We start from the raw sequence: 25,002 nt of genomic DNA, 5'->3' as shown, positions 1-25,002 counted from the left end.
TCAACATTCTTCTGTAGCACCACATTTCAAACTATGTGACTTCTTTTCACAGGTTTCCGGCACCACTAATGTACCCTCACCCAATATAATATGCCTGCCCTCGCCTGTTGCCCTGCATGCCACACCCAGCAGCCTGCTCACCGACCTTGTCCCTGTAAAGGACGTTGCCACACTGTTCCACACCACCTCATCAGCCCACGGACAAGGTTGGAGTTACATGACCCATTCGATGAGTCCACAGCATGCATCCTTATTCCACTCAGCTCCTCATTCTGTAGTGTTCTCACAGTTTGCATCGATGACACATGCCCCCCTCCCCGCTCCCCCTCCCCCACCTGCTTTGATGGGCCCCAGTCACACAGTTTCATTTTTGCATGCATACTTGGCAATGACGGTTGCTTCTGCCATGTTGGCTTGCCTGCATGTTCACCAGGCTCACATTTCGTCCTTTCTGCATTGGCTCTGCTGCCTGCTTTAGCAGCAACGCCAATCACCTAAGCTGCTTCAGACACCTGCATCTCCACACATCTCAGCTTCCACCAAAATGGATTTTTGGCGATGCTGGTCACTTCTGCTGTGACAGATGCCTTCCCTTTTGTGCTTTCTGCACACCTCATCTCCCACTCATATGAATTTTCGGTGACACTGGTCATTTCTGCCACACTGGATGCCTTTGCTCATGTGCCTTCCATGCCGACTCCTGTTTCAGTGACGTATGGCACCCATACTCTGCTCACACCTACTTCAGATGCACCAGACCACAGTGCGGCAGCATTCTTCACACCTGCCTTGTTCACCCCAACTCCTGCTGCTATGGACCATTGTTTGTGGCTGCTGCCTCTGACTACAGTGCCACTACCTCATCTGTGCCTGCTCAGCTCACAGCTGCTACCCACACACCTGGTCCTGCTGTTATGGACTACGGCATCCCTGCTCTGCCTGCGTCTGTTCTGTCTGCGCCACCCTTCCGACCCCCCTGTCACCGGTGCACCTGTTCGACTGCATCTGTGCCAGACATTAGCAGACATCTACATACATCCAACTACAAGCCAGGAAAGGGTTCCACTGCTTCAGTCACTGGTCTGATAATGAACCTTGCACTGCTCAATCGTGATTTCACACCACAGGATGGTACAACTTCCCTGCCTCAGTGCACATCAGCTGCTTCATCGCTCACTTGTAATACTACCCCTCTGAGGTTTCCCAAGCTCCCAGCAGTGCAAAAAGCCAATACTAAGACATAGTTTGCCCTAATGGACAATATCCTCAATTTCTTTGGTACCTCAGGTAGCACAAGGTTCATTTGCATAATCAGTCATCTATACGAGCACATCGACCTCATCAGTGATCTACTGCTTCGCCACATAATGACTGCAAATATACACTTGCTAAAAATTTCTTTTGTCCTCCTACAGAGCCCATACACCACTCTATTCATGATGAACTTCTATGTGAGCACACATCATCTCAGCTCTGGCAGCACCTTCGCTCCCAAATCGACAGTGAAGTTATGCCTGATGTCGCTCTCTGGACCCTTTGGCTTATCAGACTTCTACAAGCTACAGCTTCAATTACTTTCAGTCATGCCTCCATTTTGCTGACCAAGCATTCACTATCATTCACCACTCCCAGTGCATGCTTCGGGTACTGTCCCTGACTGGAGTGGTGGGGGCAGCACCCTTCCCTTTGCTCCCTCCCTCACATGCCCACAGCTGTGCCTGCTTGTGCCAGTTTTCCACTGTTGCTGTGCTGCTGCCAGCTGGCGGCCTTCAGCCTACACTGCCAGTGTCAACAACCCGACGCACAACAACTTCAACAAAAACACAGCCAAATAGCCCTCGAGCACTCAGCAATGACCTGGCCCTCGAGAACTCAACAATGACCTGGCCCATCCATTGACACTGCCTCCATCCCCTCCCCCCTACTTACTTGCACTGCTGGTTACCCACAATGTTTGGCACTGCTGCTTGCAACTGCAGGCCTCCATGCAGTCACCCAAAAGTCAAGGGCGGGCACACACGTGCTGCCTGAATGTCACACAGCACCTACCAGCCCAGGTCACACAGTGTCTGCCTGAGGAACATGATCACCATCTCTATGTGCATGACATTGCATCCAGCCTCCGCTTCCTCATGGACAAGGGAGCGGATGTCAACATCATCTCTGCCACTTCAATGCCTATTGATCCCTCTCTTCCTTCATTATGTCTTGCTGCCAGGTCACATATTGCTATTCACAGCTCCATTAGCTTATCACTCTGTACTACCCACAATACACTTTCTCCATGGACTTTTTATGTTTCAGAAATCAATGAACCCATCATAGAATTGGAGTTCTTCCACTACTGTGACCTCTCATCTGACCTTCAAGCAGCTGCACTTCGCCACTCTTCAAGTGCTTTGATGTCCTGTGACGACAGCCATGTGGCACACCCAGTGCCTGTTCCTTTGGCCTCACAGAATGGACATAACTGGCCTCTCAGGTTGTGACCATGCTCTCTGAGCTCTCACATGAGTGCTCTCAGGCAGCAGCCCTCCGTGCACTAAACTTGGAGCTGTTCTCATGCATCACGGAGATGTCCCATGAACTGTCATGTGTTTTGACAGACTTCTGTCACCTCTCTACTGATGCACAGGCTTCTGAGCATGATCATGGACTGACGACTGCAACACAGATCGACACACTGCTGCCTCTGTCTGCAGCAACTACAGTGATGCCACTACAAAATGCCCAGCAACCACACCTGCTTCCACGTGACATGCATAGTAATGGCAACATCATCCTTGCTATCAGCGTGCCGCCACACCCACCACCCACCGTCGCAGTGCACCTCACCTGGTATCTCCTGATATCAGCTGACACATCACTCGCACTACTGGTGGACCCACACCTACCTTCCAACGATCCAGCTCCCATCAATGCTAGGTCTCATCGGCTACCAGCAACTCACAGCTCACACCACCAGCTGTCCCCTCCTGCCTCACCTGCCGCTTAGGCACCATCACCTGTGGCACCTGCCATAATGTAATTACCATGAAGGGGGCTCCAGTTCAACACAAGGCTGGGTGCCTTATTGCATTCATGCTAAACTGCACTAAAGACATTGTCAAAGATTCAATGTGGGTGTCCTAGGGCACTCACACAGCAACTGGTAATCATCAGTACACCTGGTGTTAAAGAAAGATGGTACATTCTGAATGTGCTGTGATTACAGAACCCTAAATTCTAGCATGATCATTGATAACTACCCTATTCCCCACATCCAGAACCTCACTTAGTTGCTACATGGTGCCCAAGCGTTTACAATTCTCGACTGCCATAAGGGGTACCACCAAATTTCAATGTACCAACCTGACATACCTAAGACTGCTATCATTATACTGTTTGGACTCTTTGAGTACCAATTCATGCCTCACAGTACTAAATTAAAAATACTGCCCAGATGGGGCAACCTTTTAGCAACTCAGTTTTGTTTAACTTTCCATTTGTCTATGCTTACCCCAATGATATTCTTGTGTTCTCATCATCTGTCAGCAAGCATCAGCAGGACCTCGAACAAGTTCGCGTCATGGAAAGTCACAATTTAGTACCGCTACCAATGCTTTTCTGGGTCATACCGTATCGTCTGATGGTGTGCACCCCACTTTGGACCAGGCCGACCTTATTCTCAACCTGCCTCTCTCAGAAGATTATTTTGAACTAAGACGCATTATAGGTATGATTAATTTTTATCACTGACACCTTCCCCATGCAGCTTCCATACAGATATCTTTGATTGACATGCCCAGGAAGAACATATGAGGCAAATGGCATATCCCTTAGACAAACAACATTATTAACACATTCAACAATCTGAAGACCACACTTTCAAAGCCATTACCTTTGCCCACCTCATCAGAGAAGCACATGTGTACCTCATGGCAGTTGCCAGGGACTTGGCCATTGGTAACGTGCTACAACGGCACGTGGGTGACACTTTGAAACCACTCTTCTTCTACTCGAAAAAACTGACAATGTCTCAGTGCAAGTGGTTGGCATTTGATAGAGAACTTTTAGCAGTTTATGAGGTGATCAAATTCCTCTGTAATGATATCAAAGGATGTTCCTTCACTGTATACCTGGACCATAAACCTCTTCTGACACCATTCACATCATACCTCAGAATCCCCCCCCCCCCCCCCCCCCCCCCCCCCAGGTTTTGCCACCTCGAATCATCTGCCAGTAATCCACAGACCAGACACACGATACATCTGTGGGCCAGAGAACGTGGTGGTTGGCACACCGCACCAATCAGCCTTAAAGACCCAAATGCTGGCAGGCTGCTAACACATCTTACCAACCGATTGAGTTCACTTGTGCTTGTAATGCACAACTTTCCTGGAGTGATGACACTGGTGTTCTGTGACACATTGTCAGGCAGGGTCTGTTCAGTCATCCTGACCAAACTGTGAGGTGTCATATTCAATGCCTTACACAGCTAGGCATATCTGGGCATAAGAGCAACCCTTACACTGGCAACCGACTAGCTGGGAGTGAAGCATGACTGCCACATGTGAGTGACATAATGCACCACTTACTACTAATGTAGCAAGATTGGCATGCATGCCTCATTTCCTCCTACACCTTTACCATCCCCCTTGGCAGGCCAAGGCACATCCATGTCAATCCTGTGGGTCCGCTCCCTCCTCCACTCCATAAGTTGAGGTAGTTCCTCTGGAGGACATCACGGCTGACACCATTGTCAGTGCATTCATCAACATGTAGCTCTTCCAATTTGACTGTCCTTCATCCTGGGCAATGGACCAGGGCTGCCAGTTCAAGTGTAACCTGTTTGACCAGCTGTGGGCTCAGTGTGGTGTGTCAGGGAGTGAAGAAGAGTGGGAAACAGGAGCACCACACAACGAGGGTGAGGGAACAAGAATGGGGAGGAATTGATAGGGCAGAGGGAGTGGTAACTGTTGGGTTGAGGATGTGAAGACAGTAGGTTTTACCATAGGTTAAGGCCATGATAATTTCACGTGCAGAGAACGTGTAATAAGAATAACTCCCATCTGTGCATTTCTGAAAAGTGAGCTGTAGAGGGGAGGATCCAGATGGCTTGGGTAGTGAACCAGCCAGTGAAATCAAGCATTTTATGTTCAACTGCATGTTGTGTCACAAGATGGTTAACTTTGGTCGTGGCCACAGTTTGGCATCAGCTATTCATCCTGGAGGACAGCTGGTTGGTAGTCATTTCAATAGAAAAAGCTTTGCACTGATTGCAGCAGAAGTGGAAGTGGAATACGACATAGCTGCTTTCACAGGTGGCTGGCCTGTGATGGTGTAGGATAAACCCATAACAGGACTGGAATAGGAAGTACTGGGTGCATGGATAGAGCAGGTATTATATCGGGATCTTCCACAGGAGTATGATCCCTTTGGCAAGTGGCAAGGTATTGGGACTGGGAGCAGTATAGAGGTGGACTAGGATGATGTGCAAGTTGGATGGAAGACGGAACACCACTTTAGGGAGGAGTGGGAAAAATCTTAGATAGGACGTCCCTCATTTCAGTGCACGATGACAGGTAATGGATGTGGTTCAACTGTTCCAGTCCGGGGTGGTATTGGGTGACAAAGGGGGCATTTCTTTGTAGGTGGTTATTGGGGGGTGGTTGGATGATAGTGGGATGTGTGTAAATGGCACTGGAGATCTGTTTGCAGGATAATGGATAGTATCTGTCTGTGAAGACTTTGGTGAGACTCCCAGCATACTGGGCAAGGAATTTCTTGTCAAAGATGCAACATTCCCAGGTGGCTCAGCTGTATGGGAGGGATTTTTTGGTGTGGAAGGAATGACAGCTGTCAAATAGGTACTGTTGGTAGTTTATGGGTTTAATGTGGACACAAGAGTGGGTGGAGACTACAGAGAGCAGGAGGTCAATGTCCAGGAAGGTGGTATGTTGGGTTGAGGAGGACCAGGGAGAGAAAGTGTTGAGGTTGTGAAGGAATGAGAGTAGGGTGTCTTGGCCCTGAGCCCAGATCATGAAGGTATCATCAATGAACCTGAACCAGATCAGGGATTTGACATTTTGGCAGGCTAGGAAGATTTCCTCTAGATGGCCCATAAACAGGTTGGCATAGAAGGCTGCCATGCCAGTGCCCATGGCTGTGCCACATATTTGGTTGTGTACCTTCCCTTTAAAGGAGAAGTAGTTGTGAATTAGGATAAAGTTAGTAAGGTGTGGCAGCAATGAGGTAGTGGCTTTCAAGTCTGAAGGGCTTTGGGAAAGGTAATGCAGGAGACTGCTGTTTCCATTCTACGTGACAGTTACATTCAGGTTTGAGCTGCTGGATGTGGTGCTCATGATTGTGCAAAGTGTGCTCGAATTCGTGTGTTCCTTTTTCTGAAGAAGATTTTCACTGAAAGCTACATGTTTAACTGACTTTTTGTTGTCCCTGTCTGCAACTCAAGGTGTCATCTTTATGGCGAGTAGCAGTCTATCAGTTCCTTATATTGTCAATATTGCAACTGGAGTTTCAATTGTTTGGGTCATCAAAATTATTTTTTATGCTCACAGAAGAGACGAGGAAGAGTGTATGAATGCCAGTATCAATGTCTTGAGCAAAATTGTCACTCCAAGATCTGGACCATCAAACATCATGAAGCTCGCACATCTAGCTTATATTTCAAGAATATGTGTTCTTATGCATGTTACTAGAGTTGCGTGTCAAGTAATCTCATTGAAATGGTTAACAAGTTAGGACATCCTTTCTGGTTCCTCGCTTTCAGCTCTAATTACATTTTATGCCCTAAACTGATAAGCAATCTGTTGGTTCTGGAATACACTGCGAACAACAAAACCCATGAGAGTATAGCATTCCATGAAAGGACGGCTTTACTAGATCAATATCCTGTTCATATTACACAGTATTTTTATCATCACTTTTCAGACCAATTAAATGATGTAATTTTATAGAAAAATGTATTGAAAAAAATCTGTCAGACTACTTCACCTGTTTTGAGTTTCAAATGAGAGGCTTTGTGCATGCTCACATTTTGATCTGAATTAAAGGTACTCCTGACTTGTATACAGCTGCAGAAAATGTGTACATTGAGCAAGTGATGCATTGCAGTCTAGCAAAGCATGATAAGCAATTGCACCAACTGGTAAAGAATCGTTACATACACAGTCATTGCAAGACTTGCAGGAAAGGGAATAAATCTGCAAATTGAAATTTCCTTGTGAACCCTGTGTGAACACAACAGTTCTAAAAATGTAGGACATCAAAATAAATAACATTCAGTTTGTCAACTGCACGTGAGAACCGGACAAGTCTGTGGTCAATTACTATAATCCTGACATTCTCAAGCTATGTCAAATGTTGTGTAACATATTACTTTGATGAAGTGAAGTGTTGCACAAGCATTTTTTACCTAACAAATGATGACTGCCACTATAAAAAAGTTAATTTTCACAATGTATTAGATAATCTACTGTTTGGATGTATCTTTTATTTATATGCATGTATCATGAGATCGATGGGTGCAGGGTATCTATATACTGAGATGATGCTAAACATCATACAATGTTCACAGTATCTACTGGTTGGGCATTTTATTCTGTGACATTGGTTCCTGTCTTGAAGATATGGTGTATGCCACAGAGGAAGAGTGACAATGCCTATGATGTCACTGGTACATGAGAAAACTTATGATGGAGATACATTCAAGTGACGTCTGTTATTGGAGACAGAACGTTTTTGGACTTTGCCCTTATCAATGTTTCTGTGATGTTCTGTAAAATACAACAAATTTGTAATGCATAATTATTCCAAATAAGAATACAATATATGAGATGCTGTTAATGGGGTGCCTCACATTTATTTTGATCACTTAGAGAAAAGAAATTCAGTCAGAAGAGGTTGGCGAGTGTGCTGAAATAATAAGGTTAGTAAGATTAAATAAAGGGAGTCTTGACTAGCAATCAGACTTTACTTCACTAGCCCCTATCATGGTAAAGAACCACTGCATGTGTAAACTATGACAGGACCCAGAACAAATATATTTGGAAGCAAATAAAATTCTCAAAGCACAATAATAGTAAAAAGAAGAGAATTGGTGAATTTTGAGTATGTAGATTTGAGGGAATTGATATCTGTTGTCAATAGTAATGAAGACAGACAGCTAAAATTATGCTTCAGAGCATAAATCAATAGCTAGCACCACAAATAAAGAATTTGGAAGCTTTTTGGTTGACAAGAAATGCACAGCTATTCTTATTTACAGTACAATATATGAGATGCTGTTAAGGAGAAGCCTCAAATTTATTTTGAGACTTTGGTGTTGGATTTGTACTCTTAACTTCCAGCAGTAGCAATAACATTTCAAGAAAATATGTATGATTGGAAGAGGTTGGCAAGTGTGCTGAAATAATAAGGTGAGCAAGGTTAAATAACAGGAAATCTTGGCTCTCAATCAGACTTTACTTCACCATCTGATACCACGGTAAAGAATCAGCAGAACAATGCGTGTGGTAACCATGACAGGACACAAAACAAATGTGGCTGGTATTAAATAAAATTTATGAAGTATAATAATAATAAATATAAATTTGAAATTCTAAATATAATTGCTGAATTTTGAGTACACAGATTTGTGGGAGCAGATATCTCCTGTCAACAGTAATGAAGATCAACAGCCAAAATTATGCTGAAGTGCATAAATCAACCTCTAGCACTGCAAATCAAGAATTTTCAAGAGATTTTAGAACACAATGAACAATTACTAAATGATGGAGAAGAAAATGATTAGTCAATGGGTCAAAAGACGTTGCCTAAGACTACGGAGGTCTTTGAGTAGCAGTCACAGATCACAGCTCCAGCACATCGATCTACATTGGTGGCAGTATCGACAGCTCGGTCACAGTCGGTGAAGCATCGACTTACACACTGTTTCAGCTTCCTGTTGGCATCTATGTGCAACAAGAGTTTGGTGACCTGTATGCAGTACAACTTGACTGGTTTCCAAAAGCTCTTTTCCTTTTTTTCAGTTAGACACATATTATTGTAGATGTTGCATGCCAGTCTTGACAAGAAAAATTAATTCAGATGTCCCAGTGTCATCTGAGACATTTAGTGAACCGTTAAGTAATGATACAAAAAAAAAAATAAAAACAATAAACATGACATTAAAACAAACAAACAATACGCTAGAACAGCATATATCTAAGTCACATAGGGAAAAGCAGGAGATATAGATGAAACTTCCCACCTTACCAGATGAAATAAATTCAGAAGTGTTGAAACAACATGATTTAGTCTGAAAGAAAGTAAGAGCAATTTAAACAATTAAAGGGTTTTAATGAGTGGGAATTTAAAACATTACACAAACAAATGTCACACACTCAGGTGAGATTGAGACCATCGGAACAAAGCAAAGATTCAGATGTAACTGCAATTTTAGACACTAGACTTGTTACTTTGGAGGAATGTGTAGTTGACCTAGTCAATAATGAAGTACAGGAAAGAATCAAATCTCCTGTAGACACACCTCACTTTAGTGTGGAACAGGGAGTGAAATCCAGAAAATTTGAAATGGCTTAACTAAAACTAAGGGAGCAGATACTGAGCAAACATTTGTGTGTCTGTGGGAGTGCACTATGAAGGTTGGAACTTTAATAGTAGCAACTATTTATTTACAGCTTTTACAAAATAGACATGTGTTCCAAAGTTTTACTGACCTTCAAAGTAGACACCAGCATTGTGTATAACCCGTTGCCAGAGATCTGGAAGTCATAGGATTCTCTTAGCAGTGCCAGTTGTGTTGAGAGTTCGAGCATCACGGTCTATTGCCCTACAAATTTGAAGTAGTTCTGAAGCAAATGCTGTGAAGTGTTCCTTCAGTTTAGAAATCGATTTGAACTCACAAGGGCTTAAATCAAGGAAGTGGAGTAGGTGATATAGTACTTAGCAGCCCCATCAGTCAAACAAATCAGCACACAAGCATGCACACCTCTGGCACACACGATCTCAAACTCGGGCATCTCGGGCGGAAACGCAACATCATATGGCATTCAAGCAGTGATATGAAGGGGATGGGGGAAGGGGTAGTAGCATGTGGGCGGGGAGAGAGATGGACTCTGTCTAGTGGAGTACGCAGGGACTAGACAGCCAACAGGTGCAGTGTCAGGAGGGGGGGGGGGGAAAGGAGCAAAAAATGAGAGGAATGGTGAAAGACAGATGAATGAATTGGTATATGACAGGGTGAGAGACAGGAATAGGGAGAAGATTATAGGACAGAGGGGGTGGAAACTGTTGGGTGTGGGGAAAGTATGTTACTGTCAGTTGAGGCTCTGATAATTACAGGAATGGAGAATGTGTTGTAAGGATAACTCCCCTCTGTGGAGTTCAGAAAAGCTGGTGGTCGAAGGAAGGACCCAAATGGCTTGAGTAGTGAGGCAGCAATTGAAATCAAGTGTGCTTGCATGTTATGCCACAGGGTGGCCTACTTTGCTCTTGGGCACAGCTTGGTGGTGGCCATTCATCCTGTTGCATAGCTGGTTGGTAGCCATACCAATATAAAAAGGTGTCCAATGATTGCAGCAGAACTGGTAAATGACATGGCTGCTTTCACAGGTGGCCCAGCCCCTGATGAACCTGTGACAGGGCTGGGATAGGAAGTGCTGGGTGGGTGGATAGGGCAGGTTTTGTACCTGGGTCTTCCACAGGGAAATGATCCTTGTGGCAATGCTTTGATATTGGGAGTGGCATAGGGATGGACAAGGATGTTGTGGAGGTTGGGCAGACAATGGAATACCACTTTCGGAGGGGTGGAAAGTCTCTCGGGTAGGATGTCTCTCATTTCAGGGCATGATGATAGAAGGATGTGGTTCAGTTGTTCCTGTCCAGGGTGGTACTCAGTGACAAAGGGGACCCTCCTTTGTGGCTGGTTTTTGGTGGTGATGGGAGGACAGGGGTTGTGAGGGTAAATGGCATGGGAGATCTGTTTGCAAAATAGGTCTGGGGGATAGTGCCTATCTGTGAAGGACTTGATGAGACCCTCAGCATACTGAGCAAGGGAGTTTTTCTCACTGCAGATACACTGTCCCTTGGTAGCCAGGCTATATGGAAGGGATTTTTTGGAGTGAAAGGGATGACAGCTGTCAAAATGTAGGTACTGTTGGCAGTTGGTAAGTTTAATGTGGACGGAGGTGCAGATGGAGCCATCAGAGAGGAGGAGGTCAACATCTGGGAAGGTGGTACTGGGTTGAATAGGACCACTTGAAGCAGATGGGAGAGAAGGTGTTGAGGTTGCGAAGGAATGAAGATAAGGTGTCTTGACCCTGGGTCCAGTTCATAAACATATCATCAATGAACCTGAAGCAGACTACGGATTTTGTGTTTTGGGAGTCTATGAATAGGAAATACTGGGTGGCCCATAAAAAGGTCAGCATAGGAAGGTGCCATGCACATGCCCGCAACTGTGCTGTGGATTTGTTTATATACGTTCCCTCCAAATGTGAAGTAGTTATGGGTTAGGATAAAGTTGGTGACGTGTATGAGGAATTAGGTTGGGGGTTTGGAATCTGAAGGACATTAGGAAAGGTAGTGTTCAATAGTGGTAAGACTGTGGACATGAGTGATGTTGGCTTACAGGGAGGTGACATCAGCAGTGATGAGTAGGGATCCAGGAGGTAAAAGGGTAGGGATGGTAGAGAGTTGGTGGAGGAAGTGGTTGGTGTCTTTGATATGGGAGGCTAGATTATGGGCAATTGGTTAGAGGTGTTGGTGAATGAGTGCCGAAATTCCTTCAGTGGGGACACAATAAACAGCCACAATGAGATGTCCAGGATTGTTGGGTTTGTGGATTTTGTGGAGCATGCAGAAGATGGGTGTGCAAGGTGTCATAGGAGTGGGGAGAGAAACGGATTCAGGGGAGATGTTCTGGGAAGGGCCTATGGCTTTGGGCAGGGATTGGAGTTTGTGTTGGACTTCTGCAATGGGATCTCTCTGGCAAAGTTTGTAGGTGGATAAAACTATTATGAAGTCTATTAGCTGTAGAAGATGTAAGGTTTATTAGTCACATATACTGCATAATTTTAAGCATGCTATTTTATGTAGATGCTTGGTACTGAGTAGCAACAAGTGTACTGTTCGATGAAAGAGTCAGACTCAATCTTATATGTGTCTGGTGCCCAGTTCGTGGTGGGGGTTATGTTGTTTTATACTGAGGACTCCATAAGGCATGTCTGATGCAATGGGCCTCTCAAAAACAAGTATCTGAATTAGATGCATATTTATTTAGTTACAATAATGGTTAAGATTTTATGATGTCCTTTACTTAATCTTATCTATTTAAATGAGACAATGAAATTATCTATACATTTATTTGTTTATTGCTGGAGGAAAAGAATAGTGGTAAGGGGAATTTGGGTCCCTGCATAATGCATATTAATTCCTGTAATTATTAGACTAGGATTTAATATTTAACAAGACTTTATTATAGAAAAGCATGCTCTCTGAGAATATCGCTAGTGCTGTGCACATACCAATTCTTCACATTAAATATATCTACGTGAAATTGATATCTGAGTGAAGATTCCATTCTCTGGTAAGTAATAAGTCGACGTTTGACTTTTAAAAAATTTTTATCATTATGCTAAGTGTGCTTACATAATTATTGGTTTTACAAATAAAAGTACATGTTGCTTAGACTTAATCTTAAATTCAATGACTTGGTGCTAATGGAAGTCTTTCATCGCAGTTCACAATGAAATGAGTAAGTTTTTCCATAGTTATGAAGGTCCATAAAAAATTCTAGGGATTACACATCCAACAGCTGTTTTCTTAGTAAACACATCGAGTGGAAAAGAAAATGATCCCTATAATATGGGTGTGATCAACAGACATGCATCATAAGAAACATCCCTTAGGGCTAAAATAATTTTACATTAGAATGCGGTGACAATAGAAATTATAGCAATTAACAACATGTAGACAACAAATAGACTAGAGAGCCTCGAGGAGGTCTTTCTATTTTTAAGTGGAGGTAGACACTAGCTCCATTTCTCTTGATGGGGGATGGGTATCAAGGAAGACATGCACTCAAATGTATATGCGTGATAGACCAACTTCTCTCGAGACTTGGAGGACAATATGAAATGTTTGCAGGGAGGTACTCTAGTAAGTTGAAAAATAGAAAGTTCTTTACTTCACTCTTTTACTCCACTACATCATCATTTAAGACTGATTATGCCTTTCAGCGTTCAGTCTGGAGCATAGCCCCTTTATAAAATTCCTCCATGATCCCCTATTCAGTGCCAACATTGGTACCTCTTCTGATGTTAAACCTATTACTTCAAAATCTTTCTTAACCGAATCCAGGTACCTTCTCCTTGGTCTGCCCCGACTCCTCCTACCCTCTACTGCTGAACCCATGAGTCTCTTGGGTAACCTTGCTTCTCCCATGCGTGTAACATGACCCCACCATCTAAGCCTGTTCATCCTGACTGCTACATCTATAGAGTTCATTCCCAGTTTTTCTTTGTTTCCTCATTGTGGACACCCTCCTGCCATTGTTCCCATCTACTAGTGCCTGCAATCATCCTAGCTACTTTCATATCCGTAACCTCAACCTTGTTGATAAGGTAACCTGAATCCACCCAGCTTTCGCTCCCATACAACAAAGTTGGTTGAAAGATTGAACGGTGCACAGATAACTTAGTCTTGGTACTGACTTCCTTCTTGCAGAAGAGAGTAGATCGTAGATGAGCACTCACTGCATTAGCTTTGCTACACCTCGCTTCCAGTTCTTTCACTATGTTGCATCCTGTGAGAATATGCATCCTAAGTACTTGAACCTGTCCACCTGTTCTAACTTTGTTCCTCCTATTTGGCACTCAATCCGTTTATATTTCTTTCCCACTGACATTACTTTCATCTCGGAGATGCTAATCTTCATACCATAGTCCTTACATTTCTGATCTAGCTCTGCAATATTACTTTGCAAACTTTCAATCGAATCTGCCATCACAACTAAGTCATCCGCAGATGCAAGACTGCTTATTTTGTGTTCACATATCTTGATCTCACCTAGCCAGTCTATTGTTTTCAACATATGATCCATAAATAATATGAACAACAGTGGAGACAGGTTGCAGCCTTGTATTACCCCTGAAACTACTCTGAACCATGAACTCAATTTACCGTCAACTCTAACTGCTGCCTGACTATCCATGTAAAGACCTTTAATTGCTTGCAAAAGTTTGCCTCCTATTCCATAATCTCGTAGAACAGACAATAACTTCCTCCTAGGAACCCGGTCATATGCATTTTCTAGATCTATAAAGCATAGATACAGTTCCCTGTTCCACTCATAACACTTCTCCATTATTTGCCGTAAGCTAAAGATCTGGTCCTGACAACCTCTAAGAGGCCTAAACCCACACCGATTTTCATCCAATTGGTCCTCAACTAATACTCGCACTTTCCTTTCAACAATACCTGAGAAGAGTTTACCCACAACACTGATTAAAGAGATACCTCTGTAGTTGTTACAATCTTTTCTGTTTCCATGTTTAAAGATTGGTGTGGTTACTGCTTTTGTCCAGTCTGATCGAACCTGTCCCGACTCCCAGGCCATTTCAATTATCCTGTGTAGCCATTTAAGACCTGACGTTCCACTGTATTTGATGAGTTCCGACTTAATTTCATCCACCCCAGCTGCTTTATTGCACTGCAATCTATTGACCATTTTCTCCACTTCCTCAAATGTGATTTTATTTCCATCCTCATTCCTATCCCATTCTACCTCGTATCTGAAACATTGCTGATCGCATTTTTACCTACATTGAGCAACTCTTCAAAATATTCCCTCCATCTGCCCAAGGCATCCACAGGATTCAGCAGCAGTTTTCCTGACCTGTCCAAAATACTTGTCATTTCCTTCTTACCTCCCTTTCGAAGACTGCTGATTACACTCCAGAATGGTTTTCCAGCAGCTTGACCCGTAGTCTCCAACCTGTTTCCAAAGTCTTCCCAAGATTTCTTCTTGGATGCTGCAATTATCTGTTTGACTTTGTTTCTTTCTTCAACATAACTTTCTCTGTCTACCTGAGTTCTAGTATGTAGCCATTTTTGATACGCCTTCTTTTTCCTTTTACAGGCTGCCTTGACTGTGTCATTCCACCAAGCTGTTTGTTTCATCCTACTTTTACACACTACTGTTCCAAGACATTCTTTAGCCACTTCTAGTACTGTATCCCTGTACCTTGTCCATTCCTTTTCCAATGACTGTAATTGACTACATTCAACTAAGTCGTACCTTTCTGAGATTGCTGTTATGTACTTGAGCCTGATTTCCTTATCCTGAAGTTTCTCCACTCTTATCCTCCTACATATGGACCTGATCACCTGCACTTTCGGCCTCACAATCCCAATTTCACTGCAGATTAAATAATGATCAGTGTCATCAAAGAATCCCCTGAAAACGTGTGTCTCTCACAGCCTTCCTGAATTCCTGATCTGTTATTATATAGTCAATGACAGATCTGGTTCCCCTGCCTTCCCAAGTATACCGGTGAGTGTTCTTATGTTTAAAAAATGAATTTGTGATTACTAAGCCCATACTGGCACAGAAATCCAAGAGTTGTTTCCCGTTCCTGTTGGCCTCCATACCCTCTCCAAATTTACCCATAACCTTTTCATACCCTTCTGTTCGATTTCCAATCCTGGCGCTAAAATCATCCATGAGCAGAACACTGTCCTTGTCCTTTACTCTAACAACTACATCAGTGAGTGCCTCATAAAAACTATCCATCTTATCTTGATCTGTCCCTTCACAATGTGAATATATTGACACAATCCTAATTTTCTTTCTAGACACTGTCAACTCTATCCACATCAGTCGTCGTTTACATACCTTACTGCAACTACGCTGGGTTCCATTTCTTTCCTGATGTAAATCCCTACACCCCATTGTGCTATTCCTGCTTTGACTCCTGACAGGTAGACCTTGTATTCTCCCACTTCCTCTTCTTTCTCACCCCTTACCCGAATGTCACTAACAGCTAAAACGTCCAGCCCCATCTTACTTGCAGCCTCTGCCAGCTTTACCTTCTTCCCAGGGTAGCCCCCATTGATATTAATAGCTCCCCATCTCATTACCATTTGTTTGCCAAGTCGTATCTTAGGAGTCCCTGGTTTGTCAGTTAGAGGTGGGACTCCGTCACCTCCAAAGGTCCAAGGCATTTTGCTCTGATTGTTGCCAGCATAATATTTAAAGTATCGGGGAAGCAGGTTGCTAGCCTTACTTGCCCCAAGTCCCATTGAGTTTTACCCCTAACGGTTGAGGGACTGACCGGTGGATTTGGTAGTCTTTGCCGTATGAGCACAAAGGTGACCACGACTCAGAATATGTCCGAGATGCCCAGCCTTATTCCAAAGTAACTGGTATGATGAAATCATTACTAAAATAATAAAATATTTTTGAACTGAACTTAATAATATGTTGAGCACCTTGTGTAATGAATCTTTTCGCATTGGTGCTTTCCCAGAAAGTTTTAAATGTAGAGTTCTCAAGCCACTTCTAGCAAAAAGAAATCAAAATGTTAACAAAGATTTACCACGTCTCATTACTGCCAGTAATTTCAAAAACTGTCATGAAGATAATGTACAATAGGCTTCATACACACTTAGTACAGGAAAGCATAGTATAAATGTAGCTGATATTTCAAAGCTAACTGTCCACTGAAAAGGCTACAATTACCTTGGGAGATGATAATCTCGACTCAGTAAGTGAGATATTACTATTATTAGAAATATTTAGTTAGTCAGCTAAGGGTTTTTACTGTGTGAACCATGATACCATAATGCAAAAGTAAAAAGATTATGGAATAGTAGGCACAGCAGGTTCATGGTTTCTGTTTTCTCTGAATGACAGAATGCAGTGTGTATTGGTTCCACATCAACTCCATATTATTAGGCACTGAGAATGTGAAGCAAATCAGACATAATGTACCACAAGGTTTGATTTTAGGTCTCTGTGATTTCAGGTAAACACATGTAGTTGCCCACTTGCAGTTTCATTAAGATGCAAATTTTATATTTCGTACAGATGATATACAAATATAGGAGTAAAACAACAATATAAGTCTCCTTACAGGAAAGACAGCCAATGAACAATTCTAAATCATCAGATGGTTCAAGGCAGATGGACTATTATTGAATTTTTTCATGACTCAGTACGTAGTGTTCAGTACTTCTCACAGAACTCCACAAACTATAAAAGTAAGTTTTTCAAGCAATGAAATAGATGAAGTACAAAGTGTTAAATGTTTGAGACTACAGATAGATCACAGCTTCAAGTGAAAAACCCACTGCCTAGAATTAGAGAAGAGCTTTGGTTCAGCTACATTTGCAATATGTGTGGCTACTGCTATAGATGATGTAACAAGAGAAGAAACTAGTTTATTCTGCACATTCACCATTGAGTTATGGAATCATTTTCTAGGCAAATTCAAGTTACAGAATGTAGAGTTATGTTATAACAATTCTATGTGGTGTTAGTTCAAGAACATCCTGTGGCACAGCTGTCTCACCAGTTCCATACACTCACAACCCACTACGGCCATCTGCTAAGGCAGTGTCACCCCTCATGCAGCAATTCAATTCACAGCTGTTGATCTTGCCATGAGTCAGGACACTTCACCACTGTGGTTGCTGACTACCAATGTGGAACAATAGCTGCCCCTAGCATGGCTTCCACTGACCAGTCATGGTCCATCCCTTGTAGCATCAGGCTGCTCTATACCTGTGCCATGAGAAACTGACCACGTGGCAATGCACATGATACTGGTGCTTTCGCTATGCTGCAAGGTGTCTACACTATGATGTCTTTATACATGACACGCAGTCACCAGGGATATTGTGTTTTTATGTCACACTCTTGTGCAGATTATAAATCTCACTTTGTGTGCCTCAGTATGGATATTGTAAGTGTGGTGAACACTGGAACAAGGCAACTATTTCTCCTACTCCACTGTTTCTAATTGCCATGCCTAGCTAGTGCATTCGCATCTTGAGTAAGTGACTGATTTACATTTTGAACCTGAGGCCAATTTGTGATGAAGCAAGCTGGGATCTCTTTACTTCCTTTCTTGATTTGTCATCTGCCTCCTTAAATTCATTTTATTTTCATTTTGCCTAATTACTATTGACATATGTGAGTGTAAGCTACTTTTCCATAGAAGAGAAAGGCTGGCCATCAGTCTTAAGAAATCTAAGATATACTTTTGTGCTTAGTTTTGTATATGTAATCAATTTCCTAGTTTATTTTGACTATTCCTAGTAAATATCTTTTGTTTTGGGGTGAAATCAGTTATTGTTTCGTGACTTAAATGCTATTGTTGTCTTACACAGAAATATGAATTCAATGATAATCATAAACATTTGGAAGAAGAACTACTAAGATTCTTTAAGTATTTATTTGGCTCTATTAGAAAACATGTTAGCAAAGCCAGCCCTTCATTAATTCCAAAATAATTACCACGTTTGTCAAAAGTATTGTTTGTATAACTATATCTGTTAATTTCATTATTTAAACCAATAATTTGGTCTAGTGTTTGTGGTAGAAGTAACTGTTTAAAAGGAGGAATTTTTCTAAATATTCAGTTAATTGAATGAGTTATATTTTAATTGTAATTTCTGTAACTTATACATTGAACAATGTGTAGTTTCAGTGCTTATTATTGTGAGGCTATATAAAGGCCCAAGATCAGTCAGTCCACGGCTGATTTTCAGACGTGAAGTCTGTATCAGTTAGAGTAATGTGTCAAATGAACAGTGGAATTAGTGTAACACCAATAGACCATGTGTTAAAACAATAACAGTGTATGTTCAGTTTGTTTGAGAAATAGAGAACTGTGTGGTTAGGTATTTACTGCTCACAGATGTTCAACAGCAAACTATTGTAGCAGTATGCTGATGTTTGCCTGCAAACTATTAATGAGGCTTATCAAAAGTTAACCAATAGTAAACTGGCCATATAACTGTGTAATATTGGGGGGGGGGGGGGGGGGTTGTGAACAGAGGCAGTAGTCAATGGACTTCCACCCCCACCACCCACCCATTTTTCAGCCAGTATAACAATGCAGTACTTCGACACTGAGGACTACCAACAAAGAAATAAAGCAGGCGAACGTCACAATTTTTGTTACCCCAGCCATGCGTGGACCTGACCTTTCATGTTTGTAACTTCATATGTTACTCAATTGAATAAAGTAAGGAACATTCCTATAGCCATACAGAGAACTTTAAAGAAACTGTGTATTTTGACAATTACTTCTCAGTGCATATATTTATTAATGTTTTTTGACATTACCAACAATACTCTTTTCATAAAATAATGTGAATACCATGAATATAACACTAGGCTCAAGTCCTCCCTCGGGTATGGGTGTGTGTGTTGTTCTTAGCATAAGTTAGATTAAGTAGTGTGCAAGTGTAGCGACTGATGACCTAAGCAGTTTGGTCCCTTAGGAATTCACACACATTGGAACATTTTTGAAAAACAACTTTTACAATGGCCTCAAGTGTTGACACTAGTAAACAAAGGAGTCAGATACATTGCTAGACATGTATTTATCAACATACAAGAGCACATTGAATGTTACATAGACAATTTAGTGCACTGTAAGAATGAATTAAAAAACTTTCTATTTGGTATCTTACAAGGGTACCTATCCGCAAAACCTTTCATACTGTCTTCTGAGTCTAGAGAGAAGTTGTGCGTAAAATGATTATAAAATTATTTCTCAGCATTTGTTACAATAATTTTCACTACTCAGCTTTATATCACTTTGATTGTTCCACATTTTGTATCTATTAAATCAATGATGACCAGTTCCAGTTTTCAGATTAAATGAGCTGCACAAACAGGCCCCTGCATCCTATCATCCATCAGTTTCGTATTGATAGGATATTCACAGTCACAGTCAATTTTCTATACAACAAACACAAGACAACTGTGGCTGCAGTTTATGTAAACAGTTCTGTATTACATCTTTGAAATCACAACTCAGTGTGGCAAATATTTACATTGTCAATGTGCCTTTGAACATTTACGCATTAGTTGAGATGAGAAATCATGAACTGCACCACAAGTAACTAGTGGAAACTAATCTCCTTATAGAATCATATGGATACACTGGGAGTATGAGTGGCAGCATTAGACTTCTCTACATGGTGTCACTCAGTTACTAAATGAGTGCAAACTCAGGACACATTTTAGCAAGATCCTGCCCAGCCATGCTTTCCCAAACATTCACATAGATGTTGCCCATATAACTTCTGTTTGTGGACATTTACAGAGATATTAGCAAGTTAAGATTGGTACACAGACTCCTAACACATAGATATTACCTCAATGTCTACTTTTTATTCGGTGTGAAACGAGTGATTACTGAGAACAGATTTTCATCAGGAGACCACTTGTAAGCTTTCAGAAAATGGACTGAAGATTCTATAGTTTCTTTGCCTATATAGAGACTAGCGCTGAACATACTGTGATTTTGGAAACTAAACTGATGTGCAAAATGTAAGGATGAAAGTAAGTTCTGCATTATGTGTCACTGCCAAGTAAAACAGCTCAGTCAAACTTGGACCATACATAGAGAGAACTGCTGCAATATAGTACAGAATGTAATGGAAAGAACTGCACAGTGAGGCAAACAGCTACAGCACTTTTATTCGTAGATAGTAATAACACTGAATCCATCACATTTTATGGGGTTCTCCTGAGGGAAAAAAAAGCAGGATGTAGTTCTTAGTAAGGTATGTAATTGTAACAGGTGGCAATGCATGCTCTGGAGCATGCTCCCATGCTGGCCACCAGGTTGGTAAGGTGGTTGTGATACCATGTCTACCAACATGGTTTACTACTAATGGATGGTCATCGATGCAAGTGTACAAGTTGCAATATACTTCCCCAATGCAATGTGATTTATAGTCATGTGAAGGTGCATGCCTGCTCATTTGCCAAAGATTCCCTCCTTCCAAGAGATCATCCACCTGCACTGTTCAGTGTGATTGCACACAAAAATGAATATTATAAATTTCTTAATAGTTTAATGGAGTAGGTTACAACTGTTCTTTTACGTTACATTTCTGATGCATCTGATGATGGGGCTAAGACCCTGAAACCATGGTACTGTGTGGTGACTTCTGTCATTTAAGACTTCACTCAATAAAACTATTTGTAACTGTGGTGGATTTGTTTACTATGAACGTGTTTCCCATAAATAATAATTTATGCTTTTTGATACCTAGCTGGCATGTTGCGACCTATTTTACTTATCTGAATCTATGTCGTGCCTGCTTGCTGCCCAATGGAAAATTTAGTAAGAAGTATTTGCAATTTAAGTTCATCTGCAAGTACATAAACATTATCCCATGAAACAGCAGCCATTTTGTGCTAAGAGTTTGAAGTTTTGTGTTTGCATCATGAAATAAAAGAATTATACAAGAAAAAATATTATGTTAATGGTCAACTCTGTTTACCACATTTGCAACTACCAGCAGTACTTAAGGCTAATATTTATGATGGGACCATGTCACACATTATAGGTTTGATGACTCAGCAGGCAGGAAAGCAAGATTCAGGATCTCATGGTAGGGTTGGCAACTAAAAATATGGTGCAAGGTGAGACTTCTCTTAAATCTGTATGTAGTTTCTTCCCTGGGTTGCAAAACTGTATACTGAGTTGGAGGTAGCAGTTTTAAATCTAGGACTCTCTTTCAACAGCAATGAGCAATTTACAAAGAAAAAAGAAAAGCATATTATTGCTAATACCACAGTGGCATTAGACTTTGCTAAAGCTCTACTGGTTCAGAAAAACAAGGTGGCTATAAATCACAGTGTAGCCGTAGTGTTCCATGACAGTATTGGGCAAGTAAGACATTGGGTAGTCATCATAAAATAATTAAGGGTATTAATAAAAAGTTCACAGATAATGGAGCACTTACAATGCACAGATAAAGGGAAAACCTTTGTTCTATCTCAGGCTGAATATGAGGAATAATATTGTGTGAGCTATGTTGGATCCAACCAATAAATTCTGAACGGAAGTCAAGACTGCAGTTACAGGTATGAATTTAGTACTGAATCAGGGCTTAAAACATAGAGTATTACCCATAAACCCAAGAACCCCTACTCTTAGAGGGATGCTGGAGACCCATAAGCAATGCACCTCTTTCAGAACGATTATTAAGTCTATAGATGGCCCAGGCCAAGACTTACTTAGATACCTTAACAGCATCCTCAATCAGCATTACTATTACTAGTGCTATATATTATTATTACTCTCAGGATTATATGGTTAGGAATCAGAAGGAAATTATACAACTGTTGTGAGCAGATAGTGTTCTGGAAGAAGCTACTTAAGATTCTTGAGAGCATGTATGCATGATGTTTGAGACTTGACTGACAATAACTTATACACTTTTCGTAATTTTGATGAAGTGTATATTAAAGAGTTTATGAAGTTGCTCACTTAACTGTTGAAATACAACTGTTTTATGTTTGGGGAGGAAGTATGGCAGCAGGTTTGGCAGTAGGTACTACATTAGCCAACATTTACACGTCACACTTGGGGAAAAATTTCAACATAATTGTCACTAACCCCTTGGTAGCCAGAGTCAGTTGGCGTGTGTGTGTGTGTGTGTGTGTGTGTGTGTGTGTGTGTGTGTGTGTGTGTGTGTGTGTGTTGTCCAATTCAGAAGAAGGGCATTTGGCCAACAGCTCACTTGTTTAGCAGTCTTTTTGTTGTACCTGTCTGAATGCAACTTCCCCACTGTATGATGAGTAGCAATCTCTCCTTTTCTTTTAATGCTAATATCTGAGTTTACATCTATCTGGTCCGGCCCTTATAACAGTGACTACAGGGTTATGCCCATGAGTTTCAGCATCACCCCTTAAAGACTAAGCTATCAATACAAACAATTTCCCTTTCCCATTCCTACTGAGAAGAAAGCCATGCCATATGAAGCCCCACCTGTCAATAGGATCACCAAAAACTAAACTTATGTTCGACCCAGCACCTGACAGAAGCAACTGATACAACACCATGTTGACCCAACTCACAGGGCTGGTTGACTTGCCTTCACGAGGTACAGTCAATAAACACATATAAAAGTACAAGAAGCTGTACTAGCTTTCAGAGCTATTAGTTCCTTCTTTGAGGAGGAAAGAGGGATAGGTTGGAGAAGTTTAAAACAGAAAGGCAGATCACTCAAATCCCAAAATGAGAGGACCCACATGTAGTGAGTACAAGGGGAAGCAAAGATAAAGGTGAGACAGCTGAGAGAGTAGGAGATCACTTGCAAATCTCTCTCTCAGATACATTTCCATGACTGCTGTTCTAATGCAGAAGTAAAATGATGGATCTCTGCAGTGGGGTGCTCTTTTATAGATAACCAGTTTCCGACAATAGTATGAAGGCACAGACAACTGTGATATTAATACTCTTAAAGTGTCTTCCCATGAAGAATCTACTCGCCCACTTAAAATAATTCTATTGATTGAGTTTGAATACAAAATCTTTTCGCATCTAACAGTTCATGCGATTAAAAGCGACAGATACCTTTAGCAGTATACTATCTTCTTCATCATTACTACTTCTTGGTGAGCTAAGACGAGAAGAAAATGAGCTCTGTCTCAGACTTTCACAGTAATCAGGTGATAAAGGTTTCTTCAGTTCTTGTGAAGTCATAAAATCAGGCTTCTGATCTAAAAAATACAACAAAAATATGTAATGCATTTCTAAACATTGATTTTAGTCACCAAAATAATAATATCTAGTAAAATATCAAAGAAAGATAATTTATTGGAAATGAAACACTTTACCAATGCAAGGAAGTTTCATTTGTTCATAAACAAATTCTGGAAGAATCCAGCATTCAGCCTCTTCGTTCCATACTGCTTGGCCCTTCACTCGTTCCAGGTCACTAAAAATTAAATGTATGTATCTTGTTTTCAATAATTTATGTTTTTAATTTTTTGCTAAATACTGTGGTGTAGTTTACATTAAAGAAAGATAATGACAGTGAACAGACTCATTAAAATAAAATAGTCATTTCTTAATTGAAAAGGAATAAATGTACAACAATGGAAGTTCAAAAGATATTTATCATAATATAATTTTGTGAAAACTATTGTATGGCTTGTAAATAAAAGGGTATTGTATAGAGAACACTTGTATAACCCATCCTAGTATATTGCTCAAGAGTGGGGAATTTGTGGGAAATGGGGTACCAGCGGTGTGACAGCAGAATAATGGCACAGCATAGATATACAATTTCCTCTCTATTTATGGGTAAGCACAATGTACATTTCTTGTGTAATCATTATGAGCATACAGATCATACTAACTCTAACTGCCTCACAAGGCACCGATCCTCTTTTTACCTAGTCAGACATGTTATGCTGTTACAAAGCCCCCCCCCCCCCACCCCTAATGCAGAGCATGTAAGGAGATACTGTGACAGGGCATTGTCTGTCACAAGTCATGTAGGTGGCAGTGTGATGGTGGATGCGATGGAAGACACATCACAGTCAGCAAGGTGTGCCAAGAGGCACACGGCATGCCCAAAGCACGACATCTGTAGAGCGACCAATGCCGACAGTGTTAGCAGTAAAGGACATAGTATTGGTGGCTTCTTTAATTGGGCAGTTGTACTTGAGGAAGGAGGCATGTTGGCAGTTTTCCTTGCGTTGTTGCATCCACAGGAGGCATTTCAGGGCCTGGGGCAGTGATGGTATGTGTACCATCTGCTGGAAAATTGGAAGTGAGTCCTGCTGTGTCAACTTCTGGTGCAACAGGAGTGGTGTTCACAAAACTGTGTGTGATAGTGCTTGCACTCAAGTGCCTGTCTGTTTAGGTAGCGGTAATCACAACCTCGGTATTGCGTAACGTGATAAATATGTCATTGGGCAGAAAATTGTGAAGATTCACATGCACTTGGAAATGG

The 25,002-nt window shown here is 41.5% G+C and overlaps 1 protein-coding gene across 5 annotated transcripts in view; it reads right to left on the bottom strand.

Annotated features, from left to right (window-relative positions):
* The window catches only part of LOC126365817 (osmotic avoidance abnormal protein 3-like), a 333,344-nt gene that overhangs the window by 2,626 nt on the left and 305,716 nt on the right, over positions 1 to 25,002 (bottom strand). For all 5 annotated transcript variants that reach the window (XM_050008409.1, XM_050008410.1, XM_050008411.1 and 2 more), the window contains 2 exons: positions 23,879 to 23,979; positions 23,616 to 23,761 (listed from right to left, as the gene is read on the bottom strand). In XM_050008409.1, coding sequence (XP_049864366.1) covers positions 23,616 to 23,761; positions 23,879 to 23,979 — 247 coding nt within the window. The remainder of the gene's footprint in view (positions 1 to 23,615; positions 23,762 to 23,878; positions 23,980 to 25,002) is intronic.

The sequence above is a fragment of the Schistocerca gregaria genome, chromosome 4 (genome assembly GCF_023897955.1).
Source record: "Schistocerca gregaria isolate iqSchGreg1 chromosome 4, iqSchGreg1.2, whole genome shotgun sequence".
In the NCBI taxonomy this organism is placed as follows: domain Eukaryota; kingdom Metazoa; phylum Arthropoda; class Insecta; order Orthoptera; family Acrididae; genus Schistocerca; species Schistocerca gregaria.
This window is presented reverse-complemented; position numbering and strand designations above follow the sequence as displayed.